The sequence below is a fragment of the Sceloporus occidentalis genome, unplaced genomic scaffold, assembly GCF_023333645.1.
Source record: "Sceloporus occidentalis isolate IW3139 unplaced genomic scaffold, rSceOcc1.0.p SCAF_1, whole genome shotgun sequence".
Classification (NCBI taxonomy): Eukaryota; Metazoa; Chordata; class Lepidosauria; order Squamata; family Phrynosomatidae; genus Sceloporus; species Sceloporus occidentalis.
Window position 1 is genome coordinate 282,184,319 of NW_028316981.1, and position 22,223 is coordinate 282,206,541.

The 22,223-nt window shown below is 38.1% G+C and overlaps 1 protein-coding gene across 3 annotated transcripts in view; it reads right to left on the bottom strand.

Annotated features, from left to right (window-relative positions):
• The window catches only part of NLN (neurolysin), a 46,998-nt gene that overhangs the window by 18,712 nt on the left and 6,063 nt on the right, over positions 1–22,223 (bottom strand). For all 3 annotated transcript variants that reach the window (XR_016277755.1, XR_016277756.1, XM_089495046.1), the window contains exons 2-6: positions 17,075–17,331; positions 10,659–10,807; positions 5,829–5,936; positions 1,702–1,804; positions 61–221 (exon numbers count right to left, since the gene is read on the bottom strand). Coding sequence is in view for 1 of the 3 variants with exons in the window: in XM_089495046.1 (XP_089351172.1) it covers positions 61–221; positions 1,702–1,804; positions 5,829–5,936; positions 10,659–10,807; positions 17,075–17,331 (778 nt within the window). In the remaining 2 variants the exon portion in view is untranslated. The remainder of the gene's footprint in view (positions 1–60; positions 222–1,701; positions 1,805–5,828; positions 5,937–10,658; positions 10,808–17,074; positions 17,332–22,223) is intronic.

A 22,223-nucleotide genomic window follows, 5' to 3' on the forward strand; every position in this document is an offset into this window, starting at 1 on the left:
ACATACCTTGCTTGGTTAGCACCCTATTTTTCTGTTATAGACAGGGCAAATCTCTCATACCTCTTTGCATCTTGTGTTAAAAGAAGCTTCCATTTTTCGTCTGGTGTCTGGAACACTGCATTTCTTCATAACAGGAAAATAGTGGGGATATTTTAAAGTAACTTTGTATTTGTTTGTTTCAATCTTCTCTAAACTACTGATGAAATCATCAGGAAGGCCACCTGAGAAACACATTTTATCACAGGATTTATTAAAATAATATTCTTCAGGCATTCCCATTAATGATATAAAAAGTATTTGGAACGGCTAGAATTACAACTGTTTAATAAGCAGCTTGTTTCTCTAGACAAGAGGCATTTAAATAACTGCACATTTGCAGCTTTGATTATTTATGGATTTAATTGATGTGTTTTTGCTAGGAATCTCTATGTCTCCAGTGTGACTCTGCTGGAAGCTGACCATAGAGTCATGTTGGAGGATCTTCAGATTCCTAAGGAAAACACTTCTCTAGGCATTTCTAGCTTCTCCAGCATGAGTCTATGCTCAATTTTCAGCTGGTGTTGATCACAGAATTGTGCTGGAGCACCTAGAGATAATCTCAGGTAAAAACAAAACAAAACCCAGTGGCTTTTTATTTGTGGTTTTTCCACTTTCACGGCGGTCCAGTGCCCCAAACCTCAGCAAATGTGGAGGGCCCAGTGTACAAGATATGTTTATTGGTTATGTACAAGGCATTTAAATAACTCCACATTATTTTCTATTATACTGCTGTAGATATAAATGAACATGTTCACAACACAAACTGAAGTAAGCATAGAAATCCATTAAATGCATTTGCCCAAATGTAAACACACAGATTTAACATTAAGAAGAATATTTTTAAAAACATGTTACATTTTCAAGGAGTAAGAAATATTATTTAACAAAATGAATATTAGGGACAAAACTGTGTCCTATTTATTTATTTATATCCTGCTTTCCCCCAAAATTGGACCTTAAAGTGGCTCACAATGTAAAAGAACAATACAATTAAAACATACAAAAGGAGAGCATTAAAATGGAATTAAACTATTTGCAGTATTAAAATCAGTCACACTTAAAAAAAAAAGGAATAAAATATAATTAAAAAGAGTTTTGGGGCAGCCACAGAGAAGACCCTCTCTTGTGTCCCCACTAACTGTGCTTGCCATGGTGGTGAACTGAGATAGGTTCTGAGAGTCCAGGTTGGCTCATACAGGGAGATACGGTCTGCCAAATAGCCTGGACCTGAACCATATAGGGCTTTATAGGTCATAAACAGCACTATAAATTGTGCTCAGAAACAAATTGGTAGCCAGTGTAGCTGTTTCAACAGGTGTGTAGTATAGTCTCTGTAACCTACTGCAGTTAACAATCTAGTTAACAGTTTTTTGGACCAGTCCTAGAAGGAAGATAAATGGTTCAAAGTCAATAGTACATGTAGGGGGAAACCAATTGTGTAAAAACTAAGTAATTTTCTTATTTAGACCATGCATATCAGGGGAAAATCTGAATAAAATGGCAGAGAGATAAGTTATGACAATAATTAGCATATGAAGAAATTGTCACATACATCTGCAAAACTGCTACTGGCAAGTGTTCACGAATCTGTTGATGTTATTATCTATACATACATATGTTTGCTTCTCTCCTCAACAGGAATTCTTAAACAAATATACTTACGCAGTTCATCTTGAGAAAATATCAGAAAAGTGTTTTCTTCATTCAGGTTTTTGCTGAAGTCTATGCATAATTCACTCAGTTTCTGCTTTATTGCCTTGATTTCCTTAATATCAATGTGCAGAGAAGCAACTTAATATCTTAAATAAAGGTTTGTATGTTATACATTTCATCCCTACAGTTTTGTCCTTCATAACACAACTTTTAAAATGAGAATGTAAAGAGGAAAGAACAGAGTGAAGAAAGTGATTAAGCCACAGTTTATTTATTCATTATGTATTTATTAAAATATTTCTATTCTTCGTAAAAGCCAAGATATTGGAGTGCGATAGCAAATAAAAAGGCAAATAAATGAGTCCTACAGAAAATGAAGCCTGAACTCTCCCTAGAAGCGAAGATGACTAAACTGAGATATTGTCCTTTGGGCATATAATGAAAAGACATGACTTGCTAGAAATGACAATAATGCTTGACAAGGCAGTAGGAAAAAATGTATTACAGATGACTAGACTCAATTAAGAAAGTCACAGCCCTGAATCTGCAAGACCTAAGCAAAGCTGTTAATGATAGGGTGAACTTGCAGCTCTCTTATTCACAGGGTCACCATAAGTCAATAGTCCAAAACACACTGCAGAAATAATTCAGTTTGAGACCACTTTAACTGCCTTGGCTCTATGCTATGGAATCCTGGGGAAAATAGTTTATTGTGGCACCAGAGCTCTCTGACAGAAAAGCCTGCATGTCTCACATAACTACAGTTCCCAGAATTCCCTAACATTGAACCAGGGCAGTTAAAGCAGTCTAAGGCGGGGTACAGACGGGCAGGGGAAGACGTCTTGGAGGTGTATTCTGCTGAATACGGAGCCTCCAGACCACCCACCCCGGGGGCGTGGCTCAGGTGTATGGGGCTTCCACATGGGGGGCAGTGAAGACGCCTCACCTGGGGCCGTTTCTGACCCGCAGTTTCCATACCGCCGCCTCGCAGGACGCTGCAAAGAGAGAGGCAGCTTCTGCACGGGCGGCCAAAAACAGGGCTTTTTTTTTTCTTTTGCCGGCTGGCGGATGCGCAGCTGTGCAGCTGCGGCGCTCAGCACCGGCGGCAGAAAGCCTATGTGCACATTTAAAGTGCCCAGGCCCCTTTAAACTTTTTCCCTCGCCCTGCCCAAGAACAATGGTGGTCTCCTGCCAGCTGGTGATCAGCTGGTGTTGGCATCCTTGTCCGCTTGCACGTTGCCAATGTCACCAGCATCATGGATGCCTCCTCTCCTTTTGTCCCCACGCTCTTGCTGAATCTGCAATGCACAGCCACAGCTGTCGCCGCTGCCACCGCTGTCCCCCTGCCATCCCCCATCACCTCCCTTGTACATATGTAAATATTTAAAGTTTTAGGGGTTTTTTATTGTTAGGTGAAAATGGCACAGGAATGTGTGTAGGGGTTCACTTTAAATTCCAAACTTTCCCCAATTCTAGCAGCGCATGCGTACATGTTGCTCTAGGGTTAGGGTTACGAGCATTAAAATAGAATGCAGCTGTGCTGCAGCTTCCACATTTGCATGGCATGTGATGCTCTGATTAGAGCCTCGGTGCAAACTGCGCATGTTCCAGGACCCCGACTTATTATGTGATGCAGCAGACACGGAGCTTTTAAATGGGCAACTTAAATTAGCGGCGTAACAATTCTGGCGTACCGGTGCAGCAGCTTATAGACGGAGATGCGCAGCTGCGCAGTATATAGAAAAGAAGCGGGGAAAAGCAGCACCTTTTTAATGCCGCTTCTTCCCGCTTGGGCCGTGCGGGCGGCGTGTTCATGGCGGCATTCAGGTAAGGGCCGTCTGAAGGCTATACCTTCATGACGTCATGAACACACCCCTTTTTGCCCGTCTGTATCCCGCCTAAAACTGGATTGTTTCTGTAGTGTGTTTTGGACTGTGGTTGACTTGACTGAGTTAATAAAAATGAGAATAAAGCAGCATCACACAGTAATTTGGGAAGTCAGATGGATAACACTGGAGAAATGTCAGTATAAATAAAAATAACTCCATAACTGTTTTAATATTTTGTGCTGCAAGAAAAACCCTGTGTATCAGATTAACTGTATCAATGTGTCTTCAACTGACAAATTTAAACAGTGCATAAATAGGTATGCTTCCATGATTAAGATGCTGCCTGCTAGCATTCTCCAAATGGCTTGAGGCCAGGATAACTGAAAATGCACCTCCGCCTATATGATGCTTCTTGAAATCTAAGATCCTCAGGTGAGGCCCTGTTACATGGCCCACCATCCAAGAGGTCTGGGCTAATGGGTACATATGACAGGGATTTCTCTATAGCAGCACAACAAATGTGGAAATCCTTCCCAAGAGGTCATGCTGGTTCCATTCCAGTAGGCAATGAATATTGTTATTTCATTTGGCCTTTAGATCTTAAAATTAGGGGTGTCTGCTCTGGGTGTTTTTAACTTCATTTTAAAAAAATAATCTGTGGGTTTCAGAAGTACTGTATTTTCTGGCGTATAAGACTACTTTTTAACCCAGGAAAATCTTCTCAAAAGTCGGGGGTCGTCTTATACGCTGGGTGCCATCTTATAGGGCAGGTGCTGAAACTTCTGAGCTGGAATGGAGACTCTGCGGTCGCCGCATATGATGGGGGGAGCTCAAAAACAGCCGCGGCCGCATCCCCACCATATGCGACGATCGTATGAAAGCAGCTACTGTTTTGATAGTCCTGGAGACAGGGAGGGCTGGGCAGGCAGGGAGAGCTGACCAATCCAAGCAGGCTTTGTATACAACAAGGTTTCCTGCTAAGTACCTGCATGTCATTTGAATTAAAATTACCATATTGAAATCAAATCTGATGTTTTTAAAATTTTTATTTGGTGTGCGTTGGAAGAGGGGTAGTCTTATACGGTGAGTATATCCCAAACACTATATTTTAACTGGAAAAGTTGGGGGTCGTCTTATGCTCCCAGTCGTCTTATACGCAGGAAAATACGATATATTTAAAGTTTGTTTATAATTACTTTGAGTGAGGTATTTACTGTTGTAAATATTTTTATTCATTATACTCTGCCTCGGGATTTCTGGTAGCATGAGAGGCAAGAAACAAATGCCATAAATAAACTCTCCTATGGTTATTTATTAACATATTTCTTAAAATCTGAACATTACAAGCTGAAGATTGTTATAAATGTAGGGTGAGAACTAGCTAATGATGTAAGTATAGCACAGTGGTTACACTGCTAAAATATAGAGACATACGTTCAAATCCATAGTCAATCATGAAGCTCAGAGTAATCTTGTGAGTTACTGTCTCTCAAACCTACTTCACAGGTTGTTGTAAGGAGAAATTCTTACTTTTTTTAGAGTCTTGAACTTATGGCAAACTATGAATGTAATAAATTAATAAACAACTAATATTTACTAGTGCTGAAAGGGATAGGAGAAGAAGAGATGTTATTTTCTCAAAATATGCAAAATATTGTAAAGAAATATGTACACTGTTTACTAAATTTCAGGAATATAACATGTTTTCTATTCCTAGCTGTACATAAATTCAAAGCAAATGACAACTTCTTTGTGTTCTTGTATCACTCTTAACACCCAATAAAGAGTTACTTATTAGTTAGAATTATATAATACCTGGTAATGGTTCCTCTATGATACCCAACACTGCTCAGGTATGCACATAGTCGGATCTTAAATGCCAAATCCTCTTGCCTGTTATGGTCTAGCCACTACATAGATTTTACAGAGCTCTTGAATCTGAGGTGCACAGAGTTTTTTAAAGATCTGATTTTCAAAGTTAAGCAGAATTTTCAATAAACAACCAGAGAACATTAGTTCTGAAGCCAAATAAATAGGCAGAAATAACTCTGAAGCATCATTTGGCCATCATATTATTTGATGTGCTTTTACCAATTTTACTTATTACAGGCTCCTACTAAGCCTGCAGTGTAAACACACCTACCTGGGAATTAATACAATTTAAAACAGAAAGCCTTGTTTATGAGTCAATATCTATAGAATTACCATGTACATTTCTGAAGATGGTCAAAACTTAAATCGTCAATATGTTTATAAAAATATATGATTTTCTTCCTGTTTAAAATGCCTGGGTTATGCTATACTTACATTCTGTACTTCAGTAGGAAGGTGAAGCCCATTCCTCTTCCCCATTTTTATTGACTTTTCCAAGTATCTTCTGGCTTCAGGCCGTAAAGCCTTAAGGTCACATGTTTGCTGAAATAAAAATACACAGAAACATTTATCCATTGTGAAACATATACTAGAAGTTCAGGCAGAGCAAGGATGGGTTTTTTTTCTTATTCTTCTGTACTATGGATTTTTTTTATAGTTCAAGGTGTTCTACTAAATAATTTTCTAAAGAAAACAATGATTTTTGTTTCAAATTGGAAGAATTTTTCACATTAGCAAAAGTAACTTATTCGCACATTATGGTTGCATATCCACAAATACAATGAATTTCCCCCCCTCCCTGGAGCTCCCACATCTGCTCTAGAGTATTGGAGGATCCTCTGGAGCAGATCAGCAGCCCACATGCACACCAGGGAAAGGGAAGGAACAGTGTCACAGTCTGAGCACATGACAATTTATGTAATGCTGTATGTAGCCCTATGGTAGACAGCATTAGCTTCAGAAGTGTATTGGACTTTTTTTCTCTCATAAAAATATAGTTGTTTACAGTACCCTAATGATGTAGGGATCAAAACTATAAGACAGGTAAGGCTGCTGCCAATACTCCTTACCTGCTACTGCTTTGCATCCTCTCTGAAAGCTTCCTCAATTGCCTGTAAGGGCAGAAACAGGGTGCCTGGCTACACTCACATGCCCAGATGCCCCCTGTTGAATTCACAGGATGTGATGGAGACCTTCAAACCATTTAATCCATTGAGTCACTGCCTATTAGTTTCAGTGAGATAGCTTCTGCTCCTCCATTTCACAAATATGCAGAGAAGTGATGGAAAGTGAGAACAAAATTTTGACTAATGCAAGACTAATGGGTAAATATTGGTTTTATTCAAGGAATAAAATGAGACCTGCTAGCTGTCAAGCTACACTGGTCTTTTCCAGTAGAGCAAACATTAAGGGCAAATAACAAAGATTAATTATCACAGTTGGGCCATTTCATATTTACTTAGTGAAACAAGCATTTCTGAAGAACACAGATCTAAGCAAATTAGGTTACTATCCATGCATATTAATTTGTAAATAAGTATTAATAAAGAGGTGATGAGGAATAACCTCCAAGCACTTTTAATCAGGCTGTTAAATGGCTGATAAGCAAAGAGATGTTTTAAATTTTCAAAACCCCTTAGAAATACTTGCCTCCAATTACAATTAGAGTTTGCAAACAAAATATTATCTTTCCTTTTCTACATCTCTCAATATATATAGGGCTAGAAACAACAACATACTGAAGTTATCAGCACCTTTGTTGAACAGGACATTTCACAGCACGAAAAGAATACAGATAAATCACCAACAGAGTAGCTGGATGGTGTCCAAGACTGACACATAAACCACAAGAATTCCTTGGACACTGCAGAGGTAAGGTTTGTTGAAGAAAATTTGCTGTTCCTTTCCAAATATAGTTTGCTTGGTTCTATTAATCAGAAACTGAACAATCAGCTATAAAAACTTATTAGTGTTCACTTAATGCTCACAATCCCTCAACTAATTTTAATGGAGTGGCCTCAAGAATGCCCATAATTCCTCTCAAATTCTCTCTTCATTTCCCTGCCAGGTTTAATCATGGGGGCCCAATTGGATGATCTCTCTCCAATAATCTGGCCTACCAAGTGGCCTATATTAAACCCTGACAACACATATTAACTGAAGTTTCATTCTGAACAGCTGAAGGACAACTCACTTAATGACTATTTATTGTGTAGGAAATAAGGAAATGATAGACTGAACTAAAGCAAAAAGTTTAAAAAACTTAACATGTTTTTGGCATAGGCTTTTACTGCCCCAGAAAGGCCAAAATGCATCACTCAGATAGGATGAAAATATTTATTATTCCATTTTCATTCAGTCCATATATATTTATACTCTTGCATGTTGATTCTGGTTGTTCATTGTAGACCTTTTCTCTTTTCAGTTTATACTCACCATTATCAGGACTTTCAGCAATTTTTAAATTAGAATTTAGGATGAATTGTTAGTAGGTTGTTTAATTTGGGTGTATATTTATTATTGTGAAGTGTTTACTATATGAATTGTAATTGTTTTGAAATTACAGTCTGCCCTCCACTTTGCAGAGAGTATGGGCACAAGACTCCTGTAAAAATGGAAAACCCGAGAATATGGGGGGGCACATGTGCACTCCTCCCTCTCCCCCATGTATACACACTCCTCCCACCTTCCCTCGTGCTTTGTCCGGCTTCCCTCAGCCCCAAAATCCAGTTCCCAAAATCCAGGTAGGTATATCCTTGCAGATTATTTCCCCCCACTTTGTAATTGTGTGGTTAGTCATGAAAAGTTTGACTTGCATATACACATAGTTCTTTTATAGGCAGAAAACAGAGGATTTTTTTGTAGATTCTTTAATGCAATGTAGGTTCCAGGTCTAGATGTTTTGTGTATCCCTATAACTCCTTTTCTTTGCCACTTTTTCTTCTCACAGAACTAGCTCTGACTTGTGAGGCTCTCACTAAAATGAAGGTGAACCTCATTTTTGGTATATACAAAAATATACAGCTGCGAACATCTAATTCATTTCAGATCTAACAGTTGTTACTTATATTGACAGTGTGTTTATTATGGGAAAGCTCTATAATCATAAGGCACAGGGAAGTAAATATGCAAACCAGAGGTAAGGACATATTCCTTTAATCCTTTTACAGTTCCCAAGGATAACAGCTCAGCATTAATTATAACCCTACCCCGAGTTATTATCACAGCAATCATGACCACAGTTTCAGCTTCATTTTAGCCAGAGCCTCGCAAGTCAGGGCTTTTTAGTGAACAATTTTAGAATTTTTATAATTCATCCTTTGCTTAGCCGATCTGTCCAACCCCGGGAATCCCACCTCAATGGTGACTGAAATTGACAAGAGTATCTTTCCAATATGTAACTTGTTTTATTTAATTTTTAATCCTCTCACTTGGAATTGAAGTCCTCTAATCATGATGGTCTTTACTCATCACAAGTGGCTTTCTGACATCTCATAATCCCAATAACTTTTAAAAAGTGTCTTCCCATAGCAACCTGTCTGAATCCTAAGATCTTCAAGGGAGGCACTTCTCTCGGACCCATCACTCGCAGCCACCTTTGATGGGAATGCAAATGAGGGCCTTTTCAGTAGCTTCCTTCCTGGTGAGGTGAGACTTGGTGCCTCCCCACTGTCCTTTCCTTGAAAGGTGAAGCCCTATTTAATCCAACAGCCTTTTGAGAATGAACAGTTCTGCAATAAAAGTGCTTTCCTGCACATGTTGTACTACTTTCTATCCTTTACTTTGAAAGTGAGATGTTTTAATTCTATGGACAGTTTCATATCATTTTAAATGTAATTTTCATACGTTTTTAATTTACATGTGTTTTTACTTGCATTTGTTTTTTATACAGTTTTTATTAATCTGTGTTTGATAAAATCAAAGATATGCATTTCTTACATTTTCCCAAAATAATAAACTTTTCTAATACATAGTCTCAACTTAGCTCATATGGTCCTTTCTGTTTATAATTCCTTCTTATTAAATATTGTTCTTGTAAATCCATTCCTGTTAGTCCATATCTTCTTTATATTTTATTTGTTGTTAATTCCTTTTCTTTTTTTCCCCTTTTGTTGTTGAAAGTTTTTCTTCTATGTATCTGCTTTGGTTTCTTCCAATATCTTCTCTTTGCCACTTATAGTTGTTTCCCCCTTTATTTGTATCTATAAAAACCTAACTTCTTAATCCCCTAAAACAATAGAATATACACTAACAAAACAATAACATATCCCTAGTAGTACTGGTAAGATTAGTAAATTTATATAAATGAAGTGCAGGACATATAGAATATGAAAAACTAGCTCTCTAAATCCTCAATTGAAGTAGAGAATAGCTAAAGTACAGAGAATACTTGCATTTGTTTTTTTAACTGTAAGCTACCTTGGATACAAGGTTAAGGGAAAACAAATGGCAAGTATATTTCTATATCACAGATCAGTGCACTTAAGCGGTTTACAATGTGTAAACAAACTAACTGCCCCCAACAAGTTGGTGGGTACTCATTTTAGTGACTTTGAAAGGATGCAAGGCCGAGTTGATCCTGAGCCCCTGGCTGGGATTGAATCCACAACCTTGTGGTTTGTGAGTGAGTGGCTGCAGTACAGGCATTTAACCACTGTGCCACCAAGACTCCAAAAAAGCAAGTTAAAAAAACTAACAGAGTTGCTGAAGTGCAGTGGCATCACTAGATGGTGGGGGATGCAGTTAGCACTGGATGACACCCCAGAATTGGGGTGACACAGTCGGGCCCTCCTCTTGCCTTCTCTGCAGCAGCACTGGTCTCCTCATGAGAAAGCCGGTGCTGCTGCAGCAAAAGAGAGGGCCCACCAACTGGTCCCCTCCTGAGTTCGCTGTGGCAGCGGTGGTCTCCTCACAAGGAGGCTGGAGCTGCAGCAGGACAGGCTGAGCGCACCTTTTTGGCTGCCCCTTTGCAGCCCCCTCACCTCCCTGGCAGTCCACCTGGCAGCGACCCCAGAAACCCTCCGCTGCACCAGGTGACAACAGGGATGGGGATACCACTTCTGTAAAGCCCTAAACATACAAACCTGTTTGCAAAGCCTGGCAACTCTAATGATCTATAAAAATCACAGAATCATAGCATTGGAAGAGACCAAAAGGGCTATCCAGTTGAACCTCTTACCATACCACACAAATCACTGCCAACAGGTGGCCATCCAACCTGCTTAAAAAAAAAGAGTCAAATAAATTAGTTTCCCTACTGTTTACCTGTAAATGGACAACTCTCTGGAACACATCATCTCTCATGCTCATCTCAACATCAAAATGAGAAAGCCTTTTATCAGCTTCTGTGCTTGCTGCTCGCACATCTTTATCAGGTGAGACATGCTGCGGGAAGTCCAACATGCTTCTTTCCACTATTAGAGGACAAACAAAGAAAATATATTGGACAATAGTAGAAACCCAAACATCTTAAGACCTTCCATTGTGAACAAATTATTTAGTTTTTTTAAAAAATGTGACTAGACTGCATAGTGCTAGAACGACTGTGAAAATTACTAAATCTTTTGCCAAGCTGTCATGATGACAAGTTGATTACATGTTATAATAAACTAAGGCAGGTAGGCAGTGCAGTAATTTTTCTAGGAAACAAAATGGAATCGCAGTGCTGAAAGAAGCTGATAATATTTTATAAAACATGATCTCAGTATGAAAAGAAATACATGTCATTTATTCTTATATTAATGGCCTCATAATAAATCTTTCAAAAACAGTAAACAATTCTTAAACCTTTGTCTTGAAAGTGCCTTTGAAATATGACAACAGAACTTGGATGATGACATATATTCTTCTAAAATGGAAGACTAGGTTGTTTAACCTCCCGCCCCTCCCCAAATTGCTGCTGAGCTACAGTAGCTTTGATGAACCTAAGGGCATTTCCAAATGGAAGATTTCTAATGGAACCAGTTTTCAATGGGGCTCCAGCATACAAGGTATTTCCCTTACATGGGAGTGGTGGTGGTCCAGAACAGATCCCCTGCATAAGGGAAGGGTGCACTGTATGTGCTTTCAAGATGCTTATCGAATTATGAGATATGATATGAAATTCTTTATTACAGTCAAAGACCAGCATAAATATAAAATATAACATTGAATTATGACAACCCCATGAATTTCAAATAGTTTTCTTAGGCAAGGGATATTCAGAGCTGGTTTTGCCTGTTATACATTGGCAGTCTCTCAACCAAGTACTAAACAGGGCTGAACCTGCTTAGCTTCCAAGATCAGACAGGCTCTATTATCTTTACCTTGTTTATAGTAGTATGGTATATCTGTGTGTGTATACATATATAATATATAGAGAGTAGTATATATTCAGAGAGTGTAAGTGGCTCTGTTGTCACCTTGGGATGGTGTCAATGGCAGCCTGCTATCCTGTCCCAATCCCTCTAGTTGCAAGTTGAGTAAAAAACAAAACAAAAATAACTGCCTTTCATTGTCTCTGTGTGTCTTCAAGTTGCCTGACAAAATATGGCAACCCCATATGTTGAGTTTTCTTAGGCAAGGAATACTCAGATATGTTTTTGCCAGTTCCTTCCCCTGAAATATAGTCTACAGCTTGTGGTATTTAGATTCATGACATCTGGACCCCCTGCGAAATTCTATGGATGAAATAAGATAGCTGTTTAACAATAATTTAAAAAACCTCCAATGCAGGGACACTTCACAGCAGTTACAGATCTGGCCAGTGTTGTGATAGAACACCACCTTGAAATCCCTTGAGCATCTATATATTTCTGTCTTTATTTGTATCCTGTCATCCCATCAATAACACATGTCAACATGCATGGATATACCTTTTCCTGTTTGTGTCATAACAACCTCGTAAAACAGGATGGATTGAGAAGTCATGGTGATCTAAGGAAAAGGGTGGGAAGCTCTGCCAAGTCTTTGAGTTATTTTTACCATAATGGGGCCTTAAGTGGACCATACCTGCACCCCATTCCTCCTGGGTTGCTTCTAGGTGTTTTTTTCAAAAGGCCTTATTCTAAAAAAAAAAAAAAAAAAAGGCCTGTAGGGGCTGAAATAATATTGAAATAGACAGCTACATTCCCTAGAGACTGATTGTTTTCATGTTGCATTTTGTTGTCAGTTTTGAGGGGGACTATAGCTCTGATCTAGGGCTAAGTGAATTTCATGGTTGATTAGAGATGCGAAAAAGTTCTGTCAAATCTTATTATATGGATTTTGCATGTTAATATGTAACTCCTAGGAAGATATAATCTAGTACTGTAGTAGATTCATGACTTTTTGAGTTGTAGTATCCATTTGCAACATTTTCTCCAACTGCTCAAGAATTTCATCTGTTACTGATGATCCTTTTTGACCAACTACCTCTCTCTACTGCCATTACTTGACTTCCCATATATGTTGGCCAGGGTACAGAAAGTGCAATCCATGAGCCCCATGGTGAATTCCAAGAGTTCTTGTGTTGGAAAATTTGGACACTATACAGGTTGAGTCTCCTTTATCCAAAATGCTTGGGACCAGAAATGTTTTGGATTTTGTTTTAATTTTGGAATACCCGTATTTGCATATACTTATATAATGAGATATCTTGGAGATAGAACCCATGGCTAAATTCATTTATGTTTCATATGTATACCTTATACACATAGCTTAAAGATCATTTTATACAGTATTTTAATAATTTTGTGACATTAGATCAGGAAGTGGCGTAATGGTCTAGAGTACACCCCTCCAGAGTCTTGTGTAGACACCTCTGACCAGGTTTCTAATTTTCCTGCAGCCTCTTAGAAATCCAGAAAAGCAAGATAGTGGAGCAACACCTGGGCCAAGCCCCCAAACAACTGTGCAACTACTTGTATTACAAATGCCTTGAGCTCTACTGATTAGATCCCAAGCCTCCAAACCAAAAGTGTGTGGGGGAGAGGGCTTTGTGTGCTTGCATTCAGAATAATTACTTGCAATAAAGAATTACACTTAAGCAATCTTTAAGAACCACATACATTTTTGTTTACACTAACATAGTGTTCCAGCAGGATTCTCACCCTAACTTATTCTGTGGCTAGGGACAACAGGACATTTTTTCAATTGGTATAACAGGATGGTATGTGTATGTGCATTCAAGTCGCCATGAAATATATGGTAAACCCATTAGTTTCTTAAGTTTCTTAAGTTTTTCTTAAACAAGGAATATTCAGCGGTGGCTCACTATTGTTCTCCTCTGAAATATAACCTATAGCACCCAGTATTTCTTGGCCTTCCCCCATCTAAGTACTACCAGACCTGACCCCACTTAGCTTCTAAAATCAGGTGGGATTCTGTGCTTTCAGATTAGTTACACTTTTAAATGAATGAGTGAATTAATTAATTTCTTTATTCTGGTCATAGACCAGCACAGGTAAAATGGTACAGTATAAAAGAAGGCAAGTTAAAATATATTTAAAATCAACTCCCTCCAAGTTAAATTACACCCCCCTTTTTAAAAAACAAACAAATAGGGTTACCTGCTTGGAATGTGAGACAGAATGAAATTTACATTAGAGAAAGAAGAGAAATTTTGAAAGTTAGGGAATGCAAGGAATGAAGGTACAACAGAGATTGTTCAATATAAAGCAGAAAAAAATTAGATTATAGAGGTTCTGCAGCTGGTCATGAAGCATCCCCACTCTTGGCTTAAATTTCCTTGTGATTTCTTCGTTCTCATTGAAGAAGTCTCTTGTTCTTCCTTTTTTGTTGTGATCTTTTATTTCTATGTCTTTATTACTATATTAGCTTTCTTTGTCCCAGAACACAAGTTGTTGAACTGTTGCATCCAGGGTTCTGACCTTATTTCTGTTATCCTCTACTTTTACTTTTAATCTGTCCTTAACTGTTTGAAGAATTTCATCTGCCTTCCATTGAGGCGTCTCCTTCTTCTTGGCTGCAAATAGTATCTGCTTGCATTTTCCCCTGACAATTTTCCTGGCTTCAGTCTAGAATTATTCTGGCTTCTGATCACTTAGGCAAAATAGTGCAAATCTATCTTTTACATTACAGTGGGCCCTTGCTTTATGCGGGGGATCTGTTCCAGACCCCCACCCCCCCCCCCGCATAAAGCAAATAACATGTAAGCTTGAGCCCCATTATATCCAATGGGGCTCATGCTCGCCCCGCAGCCACGCGCACCATTCGCAAGCCCCATTGGATATAATGGGACGTGTGCTCGCCGCGCAGCAATTTCTGTGTGTGGGGCACGCGTGCATTTCCCAGGCGGCTTCAGCATATGCTGAAAGCCGCCTATAAGGAGCCCGCGTATGGCACAGGCTCACTGTATTATAAAATTCTATAGGTATGTTCTTCAGGTTAGCTTTACTCTATTTTTTATATTCATAGTTCATGATCTGTGACACAATCTGCTCCTGGGCTTGTTTTTGCAGAGAGAATGGAGCTACTCCATCTTCTGCTTCTAATTATGTAACCTGATATCTATATTGGCCATTCAATGATGTCCATGTATACAGTCACCTCATGGGCTGTTTGAAGAATATGTCTGTGATGAACGAACTGTCAGCGTTACAAAATTCAATGAGTGGCTCTGCTACTTCGTTTCTTGTTCCTATGTCAAATTCTCCTACAGTTTATTATTTTGCTCTGTTTCTTACTTTTGCATTCCAATTGCCTACAGAGCATATCACACTGGGGCTAATTTCAGCATTAAAGAGAGATTAAAGCACATTTAAAGTATCCTGCAAATGAAGTGGAAATGGTGAGTAACTGCATGAATGATTATTACACACAATTGCACAAATAAAGTGATATCAAGAAATGCATTGTCGCTGAAATCCCGAAAGTCAAAAAGATGTGCATGAATGCTTCTTTATGAATGCTTTAATGACGGGTTTTGTGCGACATAGTGTAATTGCGCGATTACGCGATTTTTCTGGGATAATCATAGTATAAACTCCCAATCTTCTTCGTATGATAAACTCCTTTGATTAACAACAACTCTTGTTCTGGTGTAAGATCAATTTTGTTCTAGACTCCAGCATAGAATATTTCTATTTCTTCTGTAATGAAACATAAATTTGGATTATGGTTATCTTTATGGGTTTTCCCAGACTTTGCATTACATCATTTGATTTCTTTTGCTATATCTCTCCTCGCTATTAATGCTACCCCATTTCTTCTTAGATTTTCATTTCCTGAGGAAACCACTATAATCATTTGACTCAAAATGTCCCATTCCTGTCACATATAGCTTGCTCACCCCAAATATTGCAATGTTTCTACATTCTATTTCTTGTTTTACTATGTCTACCTTCCCCTAATTCAAGCTTCTCATGTTCTATGTTCCTATAATATGTGTTGTGGAGCTACAGACATTCCTTGCATCTGTGAGCATGTCAACAGCTATCTGAACATCCTTTCAACTCCAGTCCATTTGTGTCATTAGCCGCAGTGCTACTTGTACTTATCCCCTGCTCTTCCTAAATTGTTGAATGCTTTCCAAGCTGGCAGTCACTTCTTCAGGCACCATTTCTTGTTTCATTTTGGATCGTCTCATCATATGGTTTTAATGGTAAAAGACATTCAAAGGGGTTTTTACATACCTCCTTCTGTGCAATACTTACAAGTATTAGCTACGCTGCCACTTCCATTGTCTCTGACAGATCCTCTGTTAGGGTTACCCTTCACTAGTGCTCCTGCCTGGTGGGTGTTTCACACATATAATCTGGCTCCTCAGCAAAAGCCTGTTTGACCTGGGAGACCCTACTAGCAGCACTGCTGCCGCCAGCACAGTCTCTTGCCTCACAGGACCACACAATTCCATCACTGCAGAAAGGTAGTTCCATGTGACTATAAATATATCTCATAAAATTTATTCCCAAGATGTAGGTTATGAATGATAAAAATTATAAATTGGTTATATAAGGAGTATAGGATATAGTAATTAGACAACACTTATGTTCTTTGGAAGTCGCAACTTTTAAATTTGTTGTCTTAGTTAAGTATGAGGGTATGTAATGTCTAATGTTTTGTAAGTAATGTTATTGTATACTGTATATATATTGTATTGTATTGTATGTTTTGGTTTTTTGTTTGTCTTTCTTTTAAAAATTAAAAAGTTTATTTAAAAAAATGAATGATAAAAAGATACAAAACCTGTGTGTATGTGTGCGCGCGTGTATTAAATATAAGATAATAACTATGGATTTCTCTTATCTACCTTCTGAAACTCTATCTAGTTAATGCCAATATTTTAATACATACATAAATATGCACAGAGAGAGAGTGAAAGAGAGAGATTCTTTAGGATAACAAGCTTCACATCAAAGCATAACAGGAGATTGCATGGGATGGCCTTGTAGTCTCTTCCAACTCTATGATTCTAATGAACAAACACTGTGGTTTTTTATAACCTACAGAAGTCCATAATTTTCCATATGCACACATGAGTTGCCAATTTTCAATGTGACCTACACAAATTGAAATAATTACAAAATCATGTAGCTAAAAATTAATTCCATACTATAAGACATATAAATATTAATGCTTCTGTATTTAGCTACAAACAGCTGACTTTAATTTTTTGTTCTATACATTTGTCCTCTTCTGATTCAGAATTTAATTCTTCCCTTCTGGTGCACCCTAGAGGGATATCAGAATGTCATACTTACCTGAGTATTCAACTTCTATATCTGCCAAGGCCTGTACAGTGTTTTCATATGTGACCTTATCCATATCAAGCATCCCAACACTGTTGTAGACTTGCTTTGTTTTTCTGATGAGTTCCTCAGTCCTTGTTCTAATCTGTTCTGGTGGCAAATCCCATTTCAGAAAATTTCGATCTGCTGCACTATAGGAAGCGGCCTTGATAAATGTAGTGATCTCTGTTCCCAGTGTCATTCTGAATAAAATCCTTGGGCCAACAGCTCTGTAATTAAAAATAATAAGCCAAAAAAAAATTGCAAAAAAGCAAACAACAACACCCAACTTAAGTATAAGAAGAAACACAGCCAAAAGCCTAAACATAACAATGGAAATGACATGTACCCTGCTTTACTGTTGCAGATGAAAGATTATAGACTTTTGTACATCTGGAAAAAATCGATAAAGAATGAGATTCGGGGGGGGGGGGGGATGGCACAGATCAAGAAATTATGCTTAGAGGAAAACTATGAATTTCCCTCTTAGGAATTTTTTTCCTAAGGCAGAGTGGTTCTATCTATGTGGCAACAACTGCACTGGATAAAATTTAGTTATCCAATTAGGATAACTAAAAGTGAAGAAGATCCAGTGAGGGAAGTAGCCCTTGAGTACAAAAATTCTTTCTTAAGCATGCTTTTAGGCTATAGCCCTTCCTTGCTCTCTGCTATTTCCCCCCCATTTCTCTCCTTTCCCCAAAGTGCTTGTATTCCCTACAGGAGACACAGTCCTTACATTTTTCTAATTTTTCCTGTAAGTAAAGAGGAATTAAATAAGCATTGAGTTTCTTATGAAACCACATAATTCTACACTGGATGCTTCAGAAGATTCTGCTAATGTGTGAAATTGGAAAAAGAATAGTTCCATCCAGACTTTCTTAAGGCAACAATTTACAGGATTTAAATCGCTGTTAAAATCCTAAAGATGCAAAATGAGGCTCGAATTTGACCTCAAGAACCTAATAATTCAACCACTGACTGTGAGGAAGAGAACAAATAATGCTGAATAAAAAAGTCAAGACAAATAAACCACTTGTCTGTTTTGATAGAGCAGTTACCTTACAATACAAGAAGTGACAATAATTTTGGAAGCATGTGAAATAATTAGAAGGTGAATCCAACAGTCCTTTTGTGGAAAAATAATGTTGCTGTAATGTAGCAAGACAAAAAAAATCAAAACAGTAACAGCTAAAAGAAATGAAGACTAATGTAGGAACATCAACATTCACCCCTAGTATATCCACAGAAATTTCATCAGCACCCATGGAGAGAACACACTTATCATGGTGACAGCAAGTACAACATGAGACAATACAGAATCTAGCTTCTACCTCCTTCCCCCCAAACCCAAAATGGAGAGTAGAAACTGAGCTTTGCAGCCACAAATACCATGATTCTCCTTAGGACAAGGGACTAAATTATGCAATGACAAACAATCTGCAGAAAAATCTGTCCTCAGAGATAGTGTTAGTCCCGTCACAATAGCCAGACCGTTCCATGGCCCAAAGTGGCCTGCAAGCAGGACTTACAGGCATGGCCCCCTTCAAGTGAAAATAATAGGGCTCTGCAGTTGTACCAATATGCTTATTGATATATTCACCTGGTGCCTCCTGGTGTCAGTGGGAAGACAGTAAGAGAGCCATGTGGGCTACATCTGCACTGCAAAAATAATCCCATCTGACAATTCATTTACTGTCATGGCTCAGTGCTATGGAAGCCTGGGCTTTATAGTTTGCTGTAGCACCAGAGCTCTCTACGCATCTCACAAAATAACGAATCCCAAAATTCCATCGCATTGAGCCTTGGTAGTTAAAATGGTGTCAAATTGAATTATTTCTGCAGTGTGGATGCAGCCTTGGCTAAAAATAAATGTACAGTGGCCCCTTGTTATACGCTTGGGTTTGGTTCCAAGATCCCCTGTGTATAAACAAAATCCGTGTATGCTCAAGTCCCATTAAATATAATGACATAGCAAAATGGTGTCCTGATAAAAAATGGAAAATCATGGTTTGATATTTGAAATTTATACTTTTTTGGAACATTTTCAAACCGTGGATGCTTGAATCTGTGTATAAAAAATCCGTGTATAAGAAGGGCTGACTGTACTCCTCAGCAAGAGCCAATTTATAGCCCTTCCTGTATCCAAGGATCTCAGGGTGATCGGTATATAATAATATAATTCTGAAGAGTTTAAATCAAATTAAAACATTAAGAATAATTTTTAAAGATTTAAAGTATGGTAAGCCATTTAACACTTAGAACAAGACAGAACAGTTTAAAACAACTAAAATCACTCACACAAGCAAATTTGGATGAAATCAATTATACCCCAAAAGCTTTAGTAAAGAGCCATGTTTTTATATAGTGTTGGACTAACAATATTGATGTTGTCTGCAGGGCCTCTAAGGGAAGGGAATTCCACGTAAGAATACCTCATTAATAAGTCTTATCACAACATAGCTATAACATTACTAGATTATAATCACGTCAATAGTAACTAATAATAAATTATTCAGGGACAGTTGTGTTGGCCATGTAGCAAAGTGCAGTAACATCCAAAATCCACAAAACAGTGGTACTTTTATTCAGCCAACCAAAATGCACAAAATACATTATGCTTTGAAAGCTTGCATTATGCATTTTTTTTATTTTTTATTTTTGCATTTTGGATGGCCAAATAAAAGTATCGCTGTTTTGTGGATTTTGGATGTTATTGTACTTTAACAGTAAATTAGATATCACTTTTTGTGGATCAACAGTAACTGGAGCAAGTGTCATAACTAAGCTGTTAGGATATCCCTGTTATCACCACCTTATCAGAACTATAAACACAACACACACTTCAACCCTAACTTTGTTAAATGCTGTCAAGTCAACTTTATCTTAATGGCAACCCTATGAATGAGTGTCCCTATCATCAACAGCCCTGCTCAGGTCTTGCATTGCGAATTACTGTCATATTGCTGACACTTCTTGCCGAGCTGTTTTAACTGATGTTATTCCAGTTAAATATTTTTATTGTTATTATTTTGTATTGATGGGAGGGAGAGTAGAAGGGTGGGGTTTTGGGGGGACTGTTTCCTTATTTTTTTCTGTGACTTTGTATTTGAAATTTTCCTTGCTGCTACCTGCCTCGATCCTCAAACGGGAGAGGTGGGATACAAATAAATAAATAAATATATTATTATTATTATTTTTATTATTGCTGCAGAATAAGGGATGTGGCTTCCTTGATAGTCTATTCATATGGAATGTGGTCTTCCTCTTTTCCTACTGCCTTTCAGCTTTCTAAGCATTATTGTCTTTTCTAGTGAGTTATGTCTTCTAATGATATGTCCAAAATATGGCTGTCTCAGTTCAGTAGCTTCTTAAGTGCCTTCCAACCTGGGGTGTGTCATCTTCTGGCACCATTTCTTTTTTCATTTTGGAATGTCTCCTAATACAGTTTTTATGGTAAAAGAACATTCAAAACGAGTTTTGTTGTTGTTCTTGTTGCTAACTACACTCGAGTCAAGGTTTACCATGCCTGTTTCTGTGCAATACTAAAAAATGTTAGCTATGGTGTCACTGACATTGTCAGAGAAATCCTCTGCCAGTGTTATCCCCCAACAACACACACACTGCTGCTGCTGCCCAGTGCTTGCTTGACACATTTAGCCTGACTCCTTAGCACTCATAAGTAAGTGACTATAAAACCACCACCTCTCTAATTTCAAGACCCTGAACATAACATGAAATAGTGTGGGGAGGAGTAAGAAGAGAAGACTTCTTATGCACTAACCATCAGGAGAATACATGCACAACACACAGACGACTCATAGCCACAGTTTTTAATTTTAAAAACCTCAGCCATAATAAAGTGAGTTCTGACAGCATCAGAAACACACTGGATTGACAACCTTTTGTACAGTCCCTACACTGCAGACAGCGAAGATGGATAACAATGAAACATCCTTCCCTACTGTTGAATTTCAAAAGAACATAGGAGACCAAGGTCCTCTTGACATAAGCTGTAGACAGAGTCCAAATTCTCCTGATTTGGTTTGGACTCCACCTTCAAAGGAGGATTTAGGAGTGTGTACCTTAACATAAATCAGGGACACAATCATAGCTTTATATTTTCAGTTAAAATAAAGCCTAGAGAAATCTTACAGAAAATTTTGAGTAAAGTTGCACATAATCCCTCTACAAATGCAGTCCAATACATGTCCACCCAGAAGTATGTCCCATTATGTTTAATGGGCCTTATTCTCAGTTGAGTATGACTGCAGCCTTAGAAATATTGTACTTTCTGCAGATGCAGCACTTTTCGTTGTGCAAGTAAACAATAAACTACGGAGATAACCAATAATTATCCATGCAGTTAACTAGTAAAAAGAATTGCTATTCTGCTGCTATCATCCTGCTGACCTTAATGACCTAAGAATTTATCCACATCATGTGACATTAGAAGCCAGCTAGTTACTAGTGTCTTGAACAACTACATTTCCAATATGGATTGGTAACACAGGCACTGCTGAAGACACTTTCAGCAGCTTCCGGACAACAAGCAACTTGCATTATTTATGCCTCTTGTAGAAATGAAAATTTAATTAATTGTCAAACTCGAGGGACTCTCTAAATATCTATAAATTCTCCTGTAGGATGTCTGTTTCAGTCATTCATGTCTCAGATGTATATCATGCAACAATTTACTGCCACGTTCTATGCAGCACTATACAGGCTGAGGTGCATCTAAACCCAATCCAAATAATGGGTTTTAGCAAGTCTAAATCAGCATAGGAACTGCTTGTTTGAATAAAGTATGCTCTCAGATTAGAGAGAGGTTTATGTAAGTAGTGTCTAAAGACTTAGAGAAAAATTAATGTGTTGAAGAAATGAATTATGGACACGTAAATCAAGACAAACCTTTTGACAATGCCTTCACCACTTTACAATACTTATACTAAGAGAGACCACTTTAACTGTTAAAAGAATAATTGCTTTCAGGTCTCCCCAGTGCACTCTAAATATGTCAGGATATCTAATGATAGCACAGCCAAGTACATTTCAAGAAATTCACTTCCAAATACATATCACCTAGTCAATGATTTTCCTGCTCTATTTCTATGTCTATTTTTTC